Raw genomic sequence first — 20,207 nt, forward strand, 5'->3', positions numbered from 1 at the left:
GCATCAATACTGCAAATGAAGTTTCTTTGTGAGCAAAAATATGAACAAATCACTGTTGACAGAAGAGTGTAAAGTTTTTTTAAATAACATATCATAGCTCAGACTAGAGAGAATCATGTTGAAGATTCATGTTGAGAGATCAGATTTTTGACTCTAGATTTTATTCTGTCTAATCTCAGGACAGTCTGGTGATTGTTAAAGTTTCTGCTGAAATGTTGCACAAGATTCTTATGAAATAACCGCTGTCTTTTTCTCAGAAAACACTGAAGTGAAGAAGAAAAACAATAAACTGGAATTAGATATGCAGCGCTGTAAAGCTGGTAGGTGAAGATTGAAACAAAGAGTTTATTGTTGAAACTGAGCTACAGGAACATATATTTTTTTAAAAACTGAATCAATGTTGCAAATGAAGTTTCTTTGTGAGCAAAAATATGAACAAATAACTGTTGACAGAAGAGAGCAACGTTTTTATAAATAACATATCATAACTCAGACTAGAGAGATTCATGTTGAAATATTCATGTTGAGAGATCAGATGTTTGACTGTAGATTTTATTCTGGTTAATCTCAGGACAGTCTGGTGATTGTTAAAGTTTCTGCTGAAATGCTGCACAAGATACATATGAAATAACTGCTGTCTTTTTCTCAAAAGCATTAGAAAGACTTGAGGCAACAAAAACGGAAATCACTGAACTGAAGCAGAGAAACAATGAGCTGAACTTAGACATACAACGCTGTAAAGCTGGTTAGTGAAATTTCAAATACACTCCACAGAGTTTAAAATGTTTATAAAATATGAATTTGAATGTAATATTTAAAAAAAAAAATTCCAGGAGTTTTAATTGTTAAAACCACATTATCCAAAGAGCAAATATATAAAGAGAGATTTTTGCATAGTATTGAGAAGTGCACCCACAGCACCCCCTTGTGTCGAGCGAAAGAAAAACTGAAACCGTGTCAAAAAGAAAAATAAATAAAGGCAGAGACTATTTGCACTAGGTCTGCCGTGATTGGAATAGAAAAACGTATAAGACCAACACCATGTCAAACATGGATTCAGTGATGAAAAGTCTGTTGAGCAGGGGTCCGCAATAGGCAGCCCGAGGGCCAAGACTGGCTCTCCAGCAATAATATCTGGCCCGTGCCATTATAACATAGGCCAGCTAGTGAAGAACTGTGCACTCTGTAAACCTCACTCCCTGATGCCAATTGATTCTCTAGCGACAGACACAAGAGTCTGCTGTCTTTAGCCTCCTCATTAAAGCCCCCGACTCCCATGCCAGAAAGACCACGTTCGAGGCCCGCTTAGAGCGGCTCATGTCAGTTGGGTTGATTTACCTCTCGTCAATGGTTAGGGAAAAGTAGTTGGCTTGACGGAGACCATTGCCTTTATGAAAATTAATCATGTTTTTTTGTGGTACAAGTGTAGTAACCATGATTTTTTGGTGCATTAATAACTTATGGTAAAATCATGGTTTTATTACAGTCACCATCGTTTACTAAGGTTTTTACAAAGAACATGGTAAACAAAACTATGGTTATTTTGTGATAACCATTGTTTTGATACTGTGATGATGGGAGTGGTGCGTGCGGGAGAAAGAGATAGAAAGCAAAGCGAGAACTGATCACCTGTTAAGGTAACCACAACTCTTCGATTTGGGGCAGCGGAAATTAATCTTTACGGGTTTTAGCATTGAGTTGACAGTAGTCTACACACATGCCTAGGCCACCGTCCTTCTTCTTAACCAATACTACTGGGGAGGCGTACGGACTACAACTTTCCCGGATCACTTGTGTTTCTAAAAGCTGGCCAATATGAGTCTCTTAATCAACTCATATTCGGATGAAGGAATCCGTCTATAGCGTTGACGAACAGGCTTCTCGTCTATTAAATGAATTTCATGGGACAGGAGGTCAGAACAACCCAAGTCTCCCTCACCAGCATAGAACACCGTCTGGAATTCTCGAAGGAGAGCCCTAACCTGCCCCTGCTCCTCATCCGACAGCCCTGACATTTCTATGTTCTCTAACTATTCTGCTTCTGAGGCTGCCCTCGTATCACAGGTCACTGTGAAAACCGGAACCGCAGATACCTCGGTCAGTCCGGCCGGTGGATCCGCCAGATACACTTCCCGCAACTTCCCAAGGATGGTTTTTGGGTATAAAACAGTGTTGAGAACACCCACATTAACAACAGTCACCCAAACCATACCACCGTCGACATACACTAACGGCGGAGAGGCCAATAAGCCAGCAGGCAAACCATTGTCGAGGGTCTCGAATAACACAATCTCATATCTGAACATGGAAGAACATGTTGCTGTTTCTGCCCCCTGGAACACAACAAACCCGATGCCCACGGACTCTTACATTGCTCCCATACGCAGAATGCCATCTACCTTCTTAAAAGATTGGAAGGCCTGATATATTCCCGTGTCCTGGGTCACTAATGGTACCTCAAATAGGGTACAACCACACAACCAATATGCCACACCCTGATATCACACGACCACACAATTCAACGTCCAATTCCAAATACCATATATATAAGGGATTTCTAGTCCATTGGCTGCTCTAAGCTGTAACCAATGGCAGGTTTGTAATCGACGCGGGCCCCATGGTTCAAACCCAGACCAAAAACTCCCTGTAATGGTCGATACCATAGAACCATTATCTATCAAACAGGGTATGGGTACACCACCAATATCTACAACCAAATGTCGGCATGAGGAGACTAAACGAGACACAGAACCTTTGGCACGAAAATCACAAGAGCCAATTCAACTGAGACTCTGCAGTCCGGTGGGTTCTAGTTTTCCGACTGGTTAGGGAAATTTCACCTAGCATCACGAGATAACTGGTTACCCTGGGAATGATTTTGAGGGCCAGATGAATGGGGCTGCCAATGACATTCTCGACCAAAATGTTGTGCTGTTGACACAGTCCACAAATCACGAAACCCGAACGCAGCGGCGGACAATGAGACTGGGGACTTCGGCTAGGGGCTAAGGTCTGAATAAACTGATCAATCTGCTGTTGCTGTCGAGTCAGCATTTCCTTTTACTCCCCAAATTCCTGTGAATGACCCCCCTGCTCAGGACCCACCTGGCACTCTCTCCCAGTAAATTGTTTCCCCTCACACATCCAATAGTGATGCAGAAGGCTGATGTCTTCCCAGTTGATTTAGTTCTCTGCATAAAGCATTATCCAACACGCATTCCATAAATTGGTCCCTAACTACCACCTGCGTATCTAAAATGGCATGCAGAGACTGTTGTTTAAGCTTATCAAATAAACTCAATAAGGCCAGGGAGAACTCTTGTAACATCTCTCCCTCCAACTGTAGCCGCGAGCAAAAGGGTTCTTGAAGTGTAATATAGGACTCGATACAGCCATATACTTCACACAATGCAGAAATAACCTTTTCTGGATTATCCTTAGCAGGGTTCGGCCAATATTTAGACTCGTCGTTAGCTTCTCCTTCAAGGTGGTCGAACCAAAAAGAAAGCCTGTTCAACAGCTGTCATTGTCAACATGCATATGCACGCCTGAGCTTCTTCGACCCACTCTTCAACCTACTCTTCAATGCCTGCACCAGACCTACCATGAAATTTTGGACTGCGCCGTTCATGAGGAACAAACTCTAGGGGATTCAATGAGGAACAGTATTATTTAAACACTATTCTTCATCAAATATGTAAGAATTATCATGAGCTTTGATCACAATTGCAAGTAGTATATTCTCAACCATCCTTTGTAAGGGAAATAAATATCAACCCAAATTGGGATGAATTTTATTAATTATGATCAATTATAATTTTTTTGGATCAAATTCATGATTTAGGGAATTCAATTAGCATTACGAGCAGGTAGCAAGAATCGGCATGTTAAGGGACTCCATATTATGAGCATGAACTAAAACAACATCAATGTTGAAATAAAATAGGACTTTATTACCTAAAGTAGACACATACTTATCTAACATACACACACAACAGATTATCATTGGAAGAAGGTTGAAGTCAATATCTAGTGGCAAATTTGTTTTTTGGCCCGATGCCAAACTTACTTACCCCTGCTGTAGTGCATGGCACTGGAGACCTGAGTTCTAATGTACAGCTATATTGTTTCCAGTCATATACTGTTGATTTTACAGGAGTTTGTTTTGTAGTATAGATGGCACATGAGCTGCGTGATGTGATGATAAAAAAAATAATCTAGAGCCCATTATAATGTTCTTCATCCCTCTGTGTTGTGCTTTTCCTTTTTCTGTTTAGAAGATAACTGAGCCTTTAACTCTCATTTGTAAATGCTTTACAAGGCATAAATAGTCCTCACTTTAAATGAGCTCATAAAAATAGTTAACTGACAACTAGTAAATGTTTTATAACTACCTTAATTAATCATGAATTACAGCAGGAATGTGTGTTAATAAAGCATTTATTAACAAATTGAGTAACCGTTACTATATGTCAGAATAATAAGATATGTAAATGTGCATTCAAAGAGTTTATTAATCATTTACTTACACTTTCTAAATGATCTCATGAACCACTGACAACTCCTAACTAACTGGTTTGTAAGTAATGTAATCCTTAATTTAGAAATGATGAATTCATCCTTAATAAAGTATGAAAATTTGATTATTAAGCATATCATATATACATGCTTATAAATCAAGAAGAAAGCATTTATAGCTGTAATTATAAACTGCTTACTAATGTCTATTAATGTGGGGCCAATGCTTCATAAATGATTAATTAACTATTTACTTATGCTTAACTTATGATTTATAGCGTACAGTTATTATACAGTGTTACCAGCTTTTCTTATATATTTTATATAATGTGTATAGCCAAGACCAGAGAGATCCATGTTGAAAGATTCATGTTGGGACAGTCTGGTGATTGTTAAAGTTTCTGCTGATATGCTGCACAAGATACATATGAGATCAGTGGTGTATTTTTTGTTTTAGGAAAAACATCAGAAAGACCTCAACCTTCAGAGAATGTCCCCATGAACCATTACCTGATTGGGGCGGTAGCTGTCTTGATATTGATTTGTTGGGGTTCTGTTCAAGGTAAGAAAGTCACACAACATTTAGGTGAAGACTGAATACACAGAGTTTATTTTTCTACCAACTGAGCTACAGGAACATATATTTATTTAAAAACTGAATCAATGTTGCAAATGAAGTTTCTTTGTGAGGAAAGAAAATGAACAAATAATGCAACTGTTGACAGAAGAGAGCAAAGATTTTTTTAAACAACATATCATAGCTCAGACTAGAGAGATTCATGTTGAAAGATTCATGTTGAGAGATCAGATGTTTGACTGTAGATTTTATTCTGTCTAATCTCAGGACAGTCTGGTGATTGTTAAAGTTTCTGATGAAATACTGCACAAGATACATATGAAATAACTGCTGTCTTTTTCTCAGGATACACTGAATTGGAGAAAAAATACATTGAGCTGAACTCAGACAAACAAGACCTTGAAGAGGGTAGGTGAAGTTTGAATACACAGAATTTATTTTTCTACCAACTGAGCTACAGGAACATATATTTATTTAAAAACTGAATCAATGTTGCGAATGAAGTTTCTTTGTGAGCAAAAATATGAGCAAATAACTGTTGACAGAAGAGAGCAAATTTTTTTTAAATAACATATCATAGCTCAGACTAGAGAGATTCATGTTGAAAGATTCATGTTGAGAGATCAGATGTATTACTGTAGATTTTATTCTGGTTAATCTCAGGACAGTCTGGTGATTGTTAAAGTTTCTACTGAAATGCTGCACAAGATACATATGAAATAACTGCTGTCTTTTTCTCAGGATACACTGAATTGGAGGAAAAATACAATGAGCTGGACTCAGACAAACAAGACCTTGAGGCTGGTAGGTGAAGTTTTAATACACAGAGTTTTTTTTCTACCAACTGAGCTACAGGAACATTTATTTATTTAAATACTGTATCAATGTTGCAAATTATATTTCTTTATGAGCAAAGAATATGAAGAAATAATGCAACTGTTGACAGAAGAGTGTAAAGTTTTTTTTTAAATAATATATCATAGCACCGATTAGAGAGATTCATGTTGAAATATTCATGTTGAGAGATCAGATGTTTGACTGTAGATTCTATTCTGGTTAATCTCAGGACAGTCTGGTGATTGTTAACGTTTCTGATGAAATGCTGCATAACATATGAAATAACTGCTGTCTTTTTCTCAGAAATCGCTGAATTGAAGACGAAAATTGTTAAGCTGAAATCAAACCAGAAAAGCTGTAAAGCTGGTTAGTGAAATTTCAAAGACACTCCACAGAGTTTAAAATATTGTTTTTAAGGTTATATTTTAAAACGTATTTTCTAAGACTTTTTATTGTTAAAACCACATTAAACGAAAAACAAATAAATAAATAGAGATTTCTGCACAGCTGCAGGAAGTGCACCCACTCCACCCCCTGGCATCGTGTGAAAAAAGTAGAGATATCTAGGCCGAGATAAATTGTCTTACATTGGCTTAATTATGAAGATTAACTGTTGGTTTTGGGGCTTTGCTGATTATGGCGATTAATAGTCTGTTTAGGGCTGTTACATTTTATTCTCATACATTTTTGATCTGGCTTTGAAATGACCAAATTTTTCTGAATATAAGACCTTTTTTTTCTTGGAAAGACATTAGGTAAAATGGGGTCATCATATATTCAATGTGTAAGCTTTTACATGTCAATAGTACAACCAACAAATACTTATAAATTAAGTAAATTGATCAGGAGTGAATTGAAGCCTGAATGCTCTCAGTCATAGAAAAGCTTCTAGTCTATTTTTCTTCTCACTTGCAACATTACAATATAATATAACTTTTTAGTTAAGTAAATTTTGGTAGACTAGTTTTCACACTGAGAAACAGCTTAAAAAATGTTAAATTGTACTGCAGCTTATCTTTATGGTATATGCTTTTTAAAGTGATGGTGTTGTTGTGGTACATTTTACCATTATTACCATATGTGGGTCAGTTGTGGTCTAGAGGTAAGAGAGTTTGACTCGTAGCCAGAAGGTCGCTGGTTCCATAATCAGTGACACCAGGAAATGACTGAAGTACCCTTGAGCACGCACCTGTTTGCTCTGCAGTGATAGCTGCCCATTGCACCCTACTTGCAATTCGCTTTGGATAAAAGTGTCTGCCAAATGAATAAATGTAAATGTACTTTAGTTACAAAATATATATGCAGCCACTACAGCTTCCCCTCGTGTCTAAGAGATGTGCATTAATTGCGATTATTTGAAACCATAATAATTCGAACAATAATAATTTAATAATTGGAATAGAAAAAAGTGTAACAACAACATCGTTGCAAACATTGATTCCAGTGAGATGTTAAGTCTCAAGAGCGTGCCGCTGGAGAGCGGGGTTCTGATTCACCTCTTGCTGAAAACACTCATTACAGATCGAAAAGGTATTTGTTTTCAATTAGATGTATTCATGACTTCATAAAGTTTAGGTTAATGGTTAGGTTAGGGGTAGGTGTACAGCCTTAATATCTCAAAAAGTTGCCATCATTTGAATAATTTTTTATCTACATTTAAATTTAGTTATTTATCAGACGCTTTTGTCCAAAGCGACTTACATAGAGTTAGGGAGCAGCAAGCGATATGTCATACAGGAGCCATAATACATTAGGTGCCAATACAAAGTTACTAGTTTCAACAAAAGCTAGAGCAATACCTGTTGAGAGAAAGTATTTTTTTTTTTTATTATTATTTGTCTTTCAGATATTCACAGAAGAGTTGTGTTTTAAGTAATTTTTTGAATGTTGTGAGAGATGTGGTTGACCGGACAGAGTTAGGAAGAATGTTCCACCAGGAAGGAGTTGTGAAGCGGAATGTGCGAAAAAGCGATTTACTATCCTTATGAGAAGGCAATACAAGACGCCGCTGGTTTGCTGAACGCAGGGATCTTGATGGGGTGAAGGGTTGCAGGGTTGCAGGAGGGTGTGAAAGTAACCCGGTGCAGATCCAGTGATAGTCCTGTAGGCAAGCATTAGTGACTTGAATCTGATTCGGGCTTCGACGGGTAGCCAGTGGAGAGAGATGAAGAGGGGTGCCACATGAGCCCTTTTGGGCTGTTGGAAGACGAGTCGTGCTGCTGTGTTCTGAACCAGCTGGAGCGGTTTGATAGCCTTTGCAGGAAGACCAGCAAGGAGAGCATTGCAGTAGTCTTGAGATTACCAGGGCCTGGACAAGGAGTTGTGCCACATGCTCCGTGAGATAAGGTCTAACCTTTCTAATGTTGAATAAGGCGTATCCGCATGACCGTGTTGTCTTTGCAACATGATCATTGAAGGACAGCTGTTCACCTGCATATTTGATTGTTCACCAATCAAATATGACTCTGAGGTTCCTGGCTGTTTTGGAGGGAGTGATTGTGGTATTGCCAAGATGGATGTTGAGATCGTGTTGCACCGTAGGGTACACCGGAAACACAAGTAGTTCAGTCTTGGCAGGGTTCAGCTGGAGGTGAAATTAACATCAACATTAATTAACATTGCATAATAACATTAAACAATTGCATATGTTTAATGCACAACAATATTGATGTGGAAATAGTTACATTATCTGCCACTATTAATAAGTAAATAGCATCTAACCACTATTTCAATTTAATCCAAATCATTTTTCAGATTTATTTTTATTTTTAGGTCAGTGTAAAAAGCATTGCTGACTTGGCCGGACTATTTCTACTGCAAATAGACTCTCCAGAAATGAAAATGTTTATCAAAAATAAATATAATACATTATATTAATGTGTCTATACACTAATATCCATTGAAAACATTAATGACTTTACTGTTTTTGTATTCATAATGTTACTGTTACAATGACAACTGTAACATAAGTAATCCAGACAGGAAGTGGATCCAAGTGCAGTTATATTTTTAATTAAACAAGAAACAAAGTACAACGTAATTAAAGAATAACGCAACAAGAGACAAAAGCAATCCATGAAAACACCAGAATACAGGGACACTGAAACAACGACTGACAAATTAAACACAAGGGATATATATACACATTGGATAACAAAAGGGCAAACAGGAACACCTGACAATAATTAACACTGAACCAATAAATCAAAGAAACTACAAAATGATATGAGGAAACAGGAACTCAGGAAAAAAAACTAATAGTCCAAGGCAGGCAGGGGAACACAGAATGAATCGTGACAGACAACAAAAGTGTCTCATGACGTCACAGCGTTAGTGAAGATCAAGTGTCATAAGTGGTCTTGTTCAAATGGTGCAAAAAATAATTTTAGGCTTTTTTAGTGAACATTAATGTCCTCGTGCAGGACTTCATCAGCATCAATCCAGAAAGAAAGAACACTTTCAGAGTTTTGCATGCAGACCAACAGTAATTGATATTTATTTCTTTATTTGAGATTGTGGCTAATAGGTCTACAGGCAGAATGTGTACGGGTTGATTTCTATGTGCTGTCAGCGTGGAGCATGCGGTTGTTTAATCGCGTGACTGGTTTGCTCATAGTTTATTACAGGTTGATGTTTGGGTGGTTAAGCTTCCGCCGCGCAGCTAGTTTCATATGAAAGATTGTGCTTTGGCTATAGTCATACATATAACATGTGTTTATGTGTTTGTTTTTGTGCTTTATCCCATAATCACATTTTAAAAAACACACAAAAATGAAAAAAAAAGATATCATGAGGTTGCTTGGAAGAGGGGTAGTTATACTTTTAAGGTCCAAATCTAAATGAAGTTCTTGATGAAGGTTTAGGAAGAGAATAAACATTCAATTCTGTATATAAGCCGCAGTCCCTGTGGCCCTCGCTACAGTTTTTCCCATCTTCTCCACTGCTCTTATTCTTCTTCTGTGCAGTTCTATGGGGTGATGGGAGGATGAGCTTGGGGCTGGAGCTGAGTCTCAGGCCTGAGAGTATTTTAGATTTCTCCATTAAACAGACTTAGACTCATAGTTCAAAATAAGTTTTGGTTCAATCAGGAAATGCCCAAAGGTTTGTGTGATGGTTAGGTGTAGAGCAGTGGTTCTTTACCTGGGTTCGATCGAACCCCAGGGGTTCGGTGAGTCAGTCTCAGGGGTTCGGCGGAGGTCAAGAAGACACACACCCGACTCATAGGATTCGTGATGACACGCCCCGCTTGGCCATCATTGGCTGCAGGTGATCACGCAACATCGCTTGGCCTATCTGTGCTGCAGGGAATTTGATGCGCCCAGTTGTCGACTTGTGACTGTCGTGATGGTACGTCGTGTGAATTCTTTCCTTATATTTTAATCCCTTCATACTAACTATGTCGAGCAAAAAAAAGTGTCAGAAGTCACACTGATTTGCAGTATATATTCATTATCCGGGGGGCACGGTGGCTTAGTGGTTAGCACGTTCGCCTCACACCTCCAGGGTTGGGGTTCGATTCCCGCTTCCGACTTGTGTGTGTGGAGTTTGCATGTTCTCCCCGTGCCTCGGGGGTTTCCTCCGGGTACTCCGGTTTCCTCCCCTGGTCCAAAGACATGCATGGTAGGTTGATTGGCATCTCTGGAAAAATTGTCCGTAGGGTGTGAGTGCGTGAGTGAATGAGTGAGTGTGTGTGCCCTGCGATGGGTTGGCACTCCATCCAGGGTGTATCCTGCCTTGATGCCCGATGACTCCTGAGATAGGCGCAGGCTCCCCGTGACCCGAGGTAGTTCGGATAAGCGGTAGAAAATGGATGGATGGATATTCATTATCATGTTTTAATGGTTTTGTTCTTTGAACACAGTGATGTTGATACACGGTTCATTTTGTGCACCAGTAAAATACATACCTATGTTTTGAATTTGAAAAAAAAACATATTTTATTTTTCCAATTAAGAAGGGTTCGGTGAATGCGCATATGAAACTGGTGGTGTTCAGTACCTCCAACAAGGTAAAGAACCACTGGTTTAGAGGTACTGTAAGATACTGAAAGAAACATTGTTAATGCAAATCTCTGTGTGTGCATGTCTTGTTTGCATATATGATCCATGTCAGAGATGTGCTGATGTTTTGTTGTTTTTCTGTACAGAATTGAAGGAGAAGTCATGGTGGGAACGGATCTTTGGATAAATGTAGAGAAACGTTTTGTTGTACACCCTATTAACCCTCAGCACCTGATGAGTTAATGTTAAGACACTGTTTTATGTTATGTATTGAACACATTATGTGTTACTTTAAACACACATTGTTTTGATTTCTGACACAAGTTGTATTGAAAATAATACAATAGGTGTTGTTCACAGATTGAACACAGAGATGTGTTTGGTTAAGGACAGCAGATTAATTTCTCATCCTCATGTTATTACAAACATGTACAGTGTGACTTTCTTCTGCAAGAAATATCTTGAACAAAAGAAGATATTTTAAAGATTATTGGTAACTAAAGAACAAAGAACCCCATTGACCCCATCAAAATATCTTCTTTTGTGTTGCACAGAAGAAACAGTCATAGAGTAAATATTCTTCTGTTTATGATTTTCTACTTACAAACTGTGTTTTCCTCGCTTGTGAACTAATAAAAATGTTATTATAAATGTTGACTCTGTGTCATGTGTGAATTAAGAATACAGTGTGCTTTTAAACTCAATTTTTTTATTATTCTGGTGATGGACATGTTTAAAAATATACTGTACAGTAAGCAGAAGGTTTGTCTGCACATTCACTGCTGGTGAATAACTACAAGTGAAGCTTCAGTAACTCACAGATGATTCTGTAGAACAATAAAATGAAATTCTAGTAAATGTCGCCCTCTGCTGGACACGACTGACAATGACTGTTTAAATATCATTTTATAGGATCGTCTTGACACGTCTGTGTTTTTATAAACCGCTTCTGCGCACTGAACGTCTTGGTTATGGATGTAATCTCTGTTCCCTGATGGAGGGAACGAGACGTTGTGTCGAAAACGACAGATGGGGTTTGCCCTTGAGATCCAATCAACTCTGACTACTATAGAAAAGGCCAATGAAATTTGGCGAATGAAATTTGCATGCCGGGCTCCGCCCCCCGGATATCCGGTATAAAAGGAAGCCGGAGTGCAGCATTCACTTACCTTTTGTTCTGAAGAGCCTGAGATCCTCTCACGACTGCAGCAGAATACAATACGTGTTTGTGGCATAAGGGACACAACGTCTCGTTCCTTCCATCAGGGAACTGAGGTTACATACGTAACCAAGACGTTCCCTTTCTGTCCATCTCTCGATGTTGTGTCGAGAACGACAGATGGGGTTGCCTATGGAAAACGGCACAAGGCTGTATCGCGTCACAATCTCTAGTGAAGCCTGGGTGTGTCAGCTCGATGCTTTCGCGAAACTGTAACCTTCCAGTGTGGTGGTCGGGGGGTTCCAGAGCTTTCTTGGAGAAAGATGGGTACAGCCCTGACCGGTAACCTTTCACGGACGAGGCCTTAGCTCTCTACTGGCGAGAGGCCGTCCGGCTAGGGTTGACACCGGGTGAGCGCAACTCTTAATCAGAGAAGCGCTGCAAAGGCCACCTCCTACCCGTGGGGAGGAATATGGTGGATATAGGTATGGTCTTGTACTTGGAGGAGAACGCATGGAACGTGCGGACTGGGTAGTTAACCGTGAGGTGGAGGTCTACCTGGGGAAGCTCATGGGTTACCAGGAGTGGGAACCATTCTCATGAGGATACATTAGACGGAACAGCCCACGGAGGGGGTGTTAGAGACGTCTGGTAGCACTAGGTCCGGTTATCGCTATCTGTGCAGGGGCGTAAATCCCGGGGGGGACGGAGGGGACATGTGCCCCTCTATCCGAGGGTTGTCCCCCCTCTCGATCAGTGAAATTCGCTATTGTCATAAAACTATTTGTTAATCTAATCTAATTGTGTAATTAGTAGAAAATACAAAAGCAAAAATGCGTTTTAAATTTAAAAACTGTTGAGTTCCCCCTCCAGTGCCTCTCACAATGGTTTGGCCCAATGCCTGCTCTCCACGTTCATTTCACCTGCGCTTTGCGCAACACATTCAAGTCAGTTATGCGGCTCAGTTCATGATGAACCTATAAACCTAATGCATATTGTCGCTCAGTGTCGTAGTAAGTACAATTTTGACCGTATTATTTGTGTCCCCTTCAAAAATTGCTCTTGAGAATTTTTTTATGTATCGTACCCCCCTACTGTTACTTGAGATTTCCACCCATGTTTCTGTGATAGCTCACATGGTATCCTGGCCTAAGGGGGAAGGCTGCTCTGCCCAGCCAGCCCCCCTGTTGGTGCTTGCTTAGTGATGGATGGAATGCCTATTCTTAACCAGTGTCTGGGTAAGAAGGGAGGTTGGTGAGGTACCAGTTTCTTGACCTGTGTTTGGGTAAGAAGAAAAGGTAGATAGCACACTGACCCAACCTGTTAGAGCAGGGGTGTCAAAGTCAAATGGACGGAGGGCCAAATAAAAAATTTAGCTACAAGCCGAGGGCCGGACTGTTCGAATGTTCATTGAAAAATTTTTCAATGACGCATATAGTCTAGTGAACCTAATTGAACCTACTGAAAACCTAACAAATATATTCCAATATGATCAGATAAATAAAGCAATATTTTCTTATGGCTCTGTCAGTAATCTTTAATTTTCAACAGACACAAAAGACAAATTTCCTTTATATAAAAATCCCCATAACATGAACATTAAATGAAAGAAACCGGTATTCAAGGCACCATCAGTAGCCTATATTTTCTATTTTAGCAAAAGTGGGCTAAATTTACTTCAAAGAAAAAAACAATAATAGCAATTTTCTATCATCCACTCAACTGAAATATTTTTAAAATATAATTGGATTGAAATACAATAAAATAAAGTGCAAAAATCTATTAATCAAAAACAACACTTTGTTTAAGGAGAAGTAACATGCAGTGAAAACAAATATTAAACTTTAACTTTTAAACTTGAACTGAGTAAAAACTCTAAATATGTGATTGTACAGTAATGTTCACTTGTTTGAGGTTGAGGGTGATACTTGGTGGTGTCCCATCTTTTCCACAAGTTCATCAATGTTCGGGGTAAGGCTCTGAGCTGAGGAAATCCTCAGAATTGAGTGGAGGTGTTCAGCAGTAAGTCGACTTCTGTGTGATGTTTTGTTCAGGTTCATCAAAGAAAACAGTTGTTCACACAGGTATGTGCTGCCAAACATAGACAACGTTTGAGCAGCCTGGATGCGCAGCTGGGGCATTGTGTCGGGGAGGAAACGGGCGAACTCCGCAGCACCCACTGCCGCATATTTTGCCCTCAGTGCATCATTGCATTGGAGGTCAATCAACTCCATTTGGAGGTTTGGTGGTGAGCTTTCCACGTCAACAGCAAATGGGTTACCGAGCAGTTCCAACCTGCTTTTTTGTGCTTCAAAGTCAGCAAATCGGCGTCGAAAGTCAGCGGCAAGCATACCTATTTTATCAGCCAACTGTGCGCTCGGGAACGCACTGGTAGAGAGCTTCTCTTTCATGGTCTGGCAGCTGGGAAAGTGGCTCAAATTTTCTTTCCGCATCTGCGTCTCCCACAGAGTCAGTTTGGTTTTAAATGCCTTCACTGTACTGTACATATCAGAGATGACATGATCCCGACCCTGCAGCTGCAAGTTCATTGCATTCAGATGACTCGTAATGTCACACAGAAAAGCCATTTCACACAGAAACATTTCGTCTCGGAGTTGTGTTGTGTCTTTCCCTTTGCTGTCCAAGAACAGACAAATCTCCTCACGAAGCTCGAAACATCTTTGAAGCACCTTTCCCTGGCTTAGCCATCGCACCTCTGTGTGATAAGGCAAATCACCATGCTCCGTTTCTAACTCCGTCAGAAATGCCTTGAACTGGCGGTGATTCAAACCTTTGGCTCTGATAAAGTTAACTGTGCGCGTGATGATGCTCATTACATGCTCCATTTTCAAGGCTTTACCGCACAACGCTTCCTGGTGTATGATACAATGATAAGCTGTCAGCTCACCTGTCGCGTTTTCCTCTTGCATCTTTTCCCGTATCTTCGCCACCAGTCCGCTCCTGTGTCCACACATCGCAGGTGCTCCGTCGGTTGTCAAACCTACGAGTTTTTCCCAAGGCAGCTCCATCTCATTTACACATCTTGACACCTCTTCATACAAATCATGCCCCGTAGTTGTGCCATGCATAGGACGTAAAGCCAAAAACTCCTCTGTCACGCTTAGGCTGGAGTCCACTCCGCGGATGAAAATTGACAACTGGGCAATGTCAGAAATGTCGGTGCTCTCATCCACAGCCAAGGAATATGCAATGAAATCTTTTCCCTTTTTCACAAGCTGCTCTTTTAGATTGATGGACAACTGGTCTACTCTCTCGGCAATGGTGTTTCTGCTCAGACTCACATTTAAAAAGAGTTGCCTTTTTTCTGGGCAAACTTCGTCACAAACTTTAATCATGCAGTTTTTGATGAAATCCCCCTCCGTAAATGGCCGGGCTGATTTAGCGATCTCTTCTGCCAAAATAAAACTGGCCTTGACAGCAGCCTGGCCTTGTGATTTGGCTTTTTTGAACAGAGCCTGTCGAGATTTGAGGCCTCGTTTTAATTCCTCTGCTTTTTGTAGCCTTTGTTCCATGTCCATATTCTTGTTTTTGTCCGCGTGTTTCGTTTCATAATGTCGTCTCAGATTATACTCTTTCAGTACCGCCACACTTTCTCCACACAGAAGACACACAGGTTTTCCAGCTACCTCCGTGAACATATACTCCGACTCCCACCTTGTTTGAAACCCCCGGTTCTCAGTGTCCACCTTCCGTTTTGCCATTTTTGATGGGTATCTGAAAGTTAATTTTACTGTGATGCTGACGACTGCTGTGCCAATAAATATTGAAATGAAGCAGCCTACTGCTCGGTGCGTCACCGTTGCATTGTGGGAAATGTAGTATTGGTGCGTGTAAAAGATCTGCGGGCTGCCGGCTTGCTGCGGTCTGCGGGCCGGTTCTAATAATAAATCAAGATCATCCCAGGGGCCGTAAAAAACCTTCTCGCGGGCCGGATGTGGCCCGCGGGCCTTGACTCTGACATATGTGTGTTAGAGGGTCGAAAGGTGCTTTCGCAGGCATACTCCCCCCGGATGCCAGTCGTACATGTCGCCACGTAGGACGTGGGCTGACACCGGGTTTACGCGAAGGTTGTTAACCCTTGGGAAGGTGTTTGGGCGTAGCCCAACCCGCAGCTCTACAGATGTCTGCTAGAGAGGCGCTTCTGCCAGTGCCCAGGAGGTGGCTAAACACCGTGTGGAGTGAGCCCTCACTGCCAATGGGCATGGGAGATTCTGAGATCGGAATGCCGTCGTAACGGCGTCTACGACCCAGTGCGCCAGCCTCTTTTTGGAGACAGCCTTCCCCTTCTACTGTCCTCCAACAGACATGGAGCTGGTCAGAGCTTTGCATGTGGTCCAGCACGTACTGGACACAACACTGATCGGGTTGGGTCTTCCTCCCCTATGGGGAGCGTCTGCAAGTCCACCACTTTGCCCCGGAGGGCGTAGTGGGTACTTCTTCGGCACGCATCCGGGCCTGGGTCTCAAGATAACGTGAGAGTTTCCAGGGCCGAATTTAAGGCTATCCGGGGACACGGAGGATGCTCGGTGGTCCCCTACCCTCTTGAAGGAAGTGAGCGCCGTCAGGAGGGCCGTCTTACTCTGTGAGGAAGATCGGAACCTCCGAGGGGCTCCTGGGGGGCACTGAGGCTCCCCAGGACCACTTAGGGTCCCAAGAGGGTATGGAGCGGAGATGAGGCGGATTCCGCCCTCTCACGCCCCTTAGGAACCTGGTGACCAGGTCGTGTTGCCCTAGAAACTTTCCACCGACTGAGTCGTGATGAGTGGCAATAGCGACTACCTACACATTCAGTGGAGAGGGGAGATGTTAGTCTCCAGTCTCGTAAGAAGGAAAACACAATCCTGATCGAGCACCTCAGTGGGTCTTTCTCATTGAGAGAGACACCAGGATGAGAAGAGGCGCCGTCTAGAGGCGTGTAACCGCCTGGTAGATGGGGCCCTAGCCTGGGTGATGGTCTCTGCCATAGAGGGGGAGTATGCATCTCAGGATCTTCTCGTCCCGTCTAGAGACCAGACATGGGTGTTCCAGAGGTCTGATCTGGGATGCCAGAACGTGTCCCTCCCCTGATAGAGCAGGTCCTCTGTCAGGGGAATGGTTCAGGGGGAGTCGCTGTCCAGAGCATCAGCTCTGAAGCCAAGTGCGGTTAAACCGGTGTGGTGTTACCATAACACTTGGTGCTCCTGCTCCCTGACCTTGCACAGAGTCTGTGCAAGGAGGCTCCTGGGGGGAGGAAGGTGTGCTTCCGCCCATCCCGCGGTAAGCTGTGCGCCATGATATCCGTGCCGAGGGCAGGGAATACCAAGCGGGCAAATGGTGGTGTTACGGGAGGCGAACAGGTTTACCTGGGCCTACCCGAACAGCCTCCAAATGAGCTGGACTGCGTGGGATGGAGTCGTCAATCTCCACGAGGCATAAACTGGCGAGAAAGCACGTCGCCTGTCTAGTTCAGTTTGCCCGGGGTGTGTGTGGCCCGCAGGGAACGGGTCACCTGTTGACTCCACCGGAGGAGGCGTCGAGCAAGTTGTGTTAGCTGCTGTGAGCGAACGCCACCCTGACGATCTGTCTACCCTACAGCTGTAGTGCTGTCCTCGGACCAGCACATGCTTGTCTCGCAAGAGAGGCCGTAGCCTGCGCAGTGCAAGTAACACAGCCCACAACTCTGGGCAATTGATATGCCAGCGCAGGCAGGGGTTCGTCCAACGCCCCGCCTGCGTGCCCGTAACACACTGCACCGCACCCCTGCAGGGAGACGTCAGTCGTCACCACGACCTGTCTCATAACCTGCCCAAAGGGACCTGAGTCCGTCGAAAAAGTCATGGAAGACTAGGGGTAAGGGAAGTTAGGTAAACCCCATTCATATTGATTGCCATTGGACGACTAGGGGGGCGAAGGGATCGTGTGCCTCATTTGGACGCCCAATTCGCACACTTTGAGATGGCGAGTGGCACTTTCCCTTTCTGTCGGTCTCTCGATGTTGTGTCGAGAACGACAGATGGGGTTCGCCCTTGAGAACCAATCAAATCTGACTACTATAGAAAAGGCCAATGAAATTTGGCGAATGCAATTTGCATGCCGGGCTCCGCCCCCGGAAATCCGGTATAAAAGGAGGCCGGCGTGCAGCATTCACTTACCTTTTGTTCTTCAGAGCCATCGCTCATGAGTACAACTCAGGATTCAATCCTCTACAACTACACGCTGGTGCTACGACGTGTTACAGCGGATCGTCCCTTCCTGCAGCGACCTTCCCCTGGGCGTCTCGGTGGTTCCGGAGGTGTTAGAGATTTTTTCTAAAAGTCCTTTTCAGGACTGACTGAGCATTCTCCAGCGCGGCATGTCCCGCTGTTCTCTTGGGTGCGGCACCCTCATCGAGGAGGGGGATGGACACGATCGCTGCATTAGGTGTCTGGGCGTCCAGCACACTGAAGCAGCGTTCGTTGACAAATCTGCCTGCACTGCGGGCAGATTGTCATTCAGAAGTTGCGGTCACGGGTGGCTGTCTTCCTACGGGAACCAGCCACCATTTCGTCTGCTACCCGGGCTGTGACATCTGTGGCTACGGCCCCGATGACCACCCACGTTAGCAGCGTTAGTGATATGGGGAACTCTGCGAACGTAAACCCGCCAGCCAAGTGCTCACGGGCCGATCGCACCCCGATTCGCTCTTCTCAACGTTCCCCAACCGGCGGTGGCATACCGTCCGGATCCTCACGCACACACTCGGAAACGATGTGTGACGTAGATGAGATGTCGCTCGCAGCATCGGAGGGAGACTGGCATCCGACTCTGCCGAATCCAAACTCCACCCCCAGCGGTCGAGTTCAGGAGGAAGCAGAAGTGATGTCATCCGTGCTAACCCGGGGATACGTGGTTCCCGAGGTCGGTGCGCGGTGCAAACCGCGCCCACCCCGGGTGCCATGTTTTTCCCGGAGGTGCATGAGGAGCTGTGTAAAACTTGGATTGCTCCACTCACGGACCGTTCCAGTGAAACCAGCTCTGGCTCCCTTACTTCCCTCGATGGTGAGGCAGCCAAGGACTGCGTCGAGATCCCCCGGGTGGAACGTCCGCCTGCGGTGCACCTGTGCCGCGGACGGCTACCGCCTGGGGGGGATCGACCACTCCTACCGTCCAAAGCACGTAAGACTTCGGCATCACTGGAGTCGAAAGCTTGCGATGTTGCGGGCCAGGCTGCCTCCTCTCTCTATGCCTTGGCCATCCTGCAGGTCCGCCAGGCCAGGGCGTTGAGAGGGCTCCACGAGGGTAAGGCCGACCCGGGTATAATGCAGGATCTCCGTGCCACCGCTGACAGCGATCTACGGGCGACTAAGGCGGCGGCACGGGCCCTGGGTCGGACGATGTCCACGGTAGTGGTCCAGGAGAGACACCCCCGGCTATACCTTGTGCAGAAGAGTGACAGCAAGGAAGTCCGCTTTCTTGATGCACGCATCTCGCAGGGTGGGTTGTTGGTAACACCGTAGAGGACTGCGCTCAGCAGTTTTTTGACGGCGAAGCAGACAGTGGCATTAACCACATTTTTTTCACGCCGCGACTCGGCCGCCTACAGGCCTCCGAGATCTCACGTGACGTCTGGTTCCCTGCAACCCAGGACCCTTTCGACATCGGCTCCGGTTCCTGTGCCCCCACAGGCGGCACCCCGGAAGCAGAGGTTGAGGGGGAAACCTCCACCCCATCAGCAACCTCCTCGCGAGAAGGGACACTGACGGGAAGACCCCAGGGAGAACAACATCGGGCCCGAACCTTCACAGCCACGGCTCTGATCGGTCGGTACGGGACGACTCCTGCCTCGTCACCAAAGCCGGGCCCTTGTTAGGGCTTGGCGCCCACTTACTCACTGATTTTTTTGTTCTCCCCGGGTTTACTTGCAGCCGATCGCACACTCCACTGGACTGTGCTCGGCGAACCGACCTCACACCCTGGCGAGGCGTGAGGTCGTACACATACGACAGCCGTCACCACTCTCAAACCGACAGTACGTGCCGTTGTCCCGCCAGGCAGGTAAGTAGGCGGAGCAAACCTTCCCTCCGGGGACTCCCCACGACATGGTTAGCTCCGCCAGCCGACGAACCACCCCCCGTGG

At 43.9% G+C, this 20,207-nt stretch overlaps 1 protein-coding gene and 1 pseudogene across 1 annotated transcript in view; both read left to right on the forward strand.

Annotated features, from left to right (window-relative positions):
* The window catches only part of LOC130415420 (repetitive organellar protein-like), a 61,200-nt gene extending 49,611 nt beyond the window's left edge, over positions 1-11,589 (forward strand). Inside the window, exons 14-20 of the mRNA XM_056741107.1 lie at positions 258-320; positions 653-745; positions 4,976-5,080; positions 5,441-5,503; positions 5,837-5,899; positions 6,236-6,298; positions 11,079-11,589. Coding sequence (XP_056597085.1) covers positions 258-320; positions 653-745; positions 4,976-5,080; positions 5,441-5,503; positions 5,837-5,899; positions 6,236-6,298; positions 11,079-11,119 — 491 coding nt within the window. The 3' untranslated portion in view covers positions 11,120-11,589. The remainder of the gene's footprint in view (positions 1-257; positions 321-652; positions 746-4,975; positions 5,081-5,440; positions 5,504-5,836; positions 5,900-6,235; positions 6,299-11,078) is intronic.
* Positions 1-20,207, forward strand: part of LOC130415422 (E3 ubiquitin-protein ligase TRIM39-like) — a 55,009-nt pseudogene that overhangs the window by 16,925 nt on the left and 17,877 nt on the right.

This window comes from Triplophysa dalaica, chromosome 25 (assembly GCF_015846415.1).
Source record: "Triplophysa dalaica isolate WHDGS20190420 chromosome 25, ASM1584641v1, whole genome shotgun sequence".
In the NCBI taxonomy this organism is placed as follows: domain Eukaryota; kingdom Metazoa; phylum Chordata; class Actinopteri; order Cypriniformes; family Nemacheilidae; genus Triplophysa; species Triplophysa dalaica.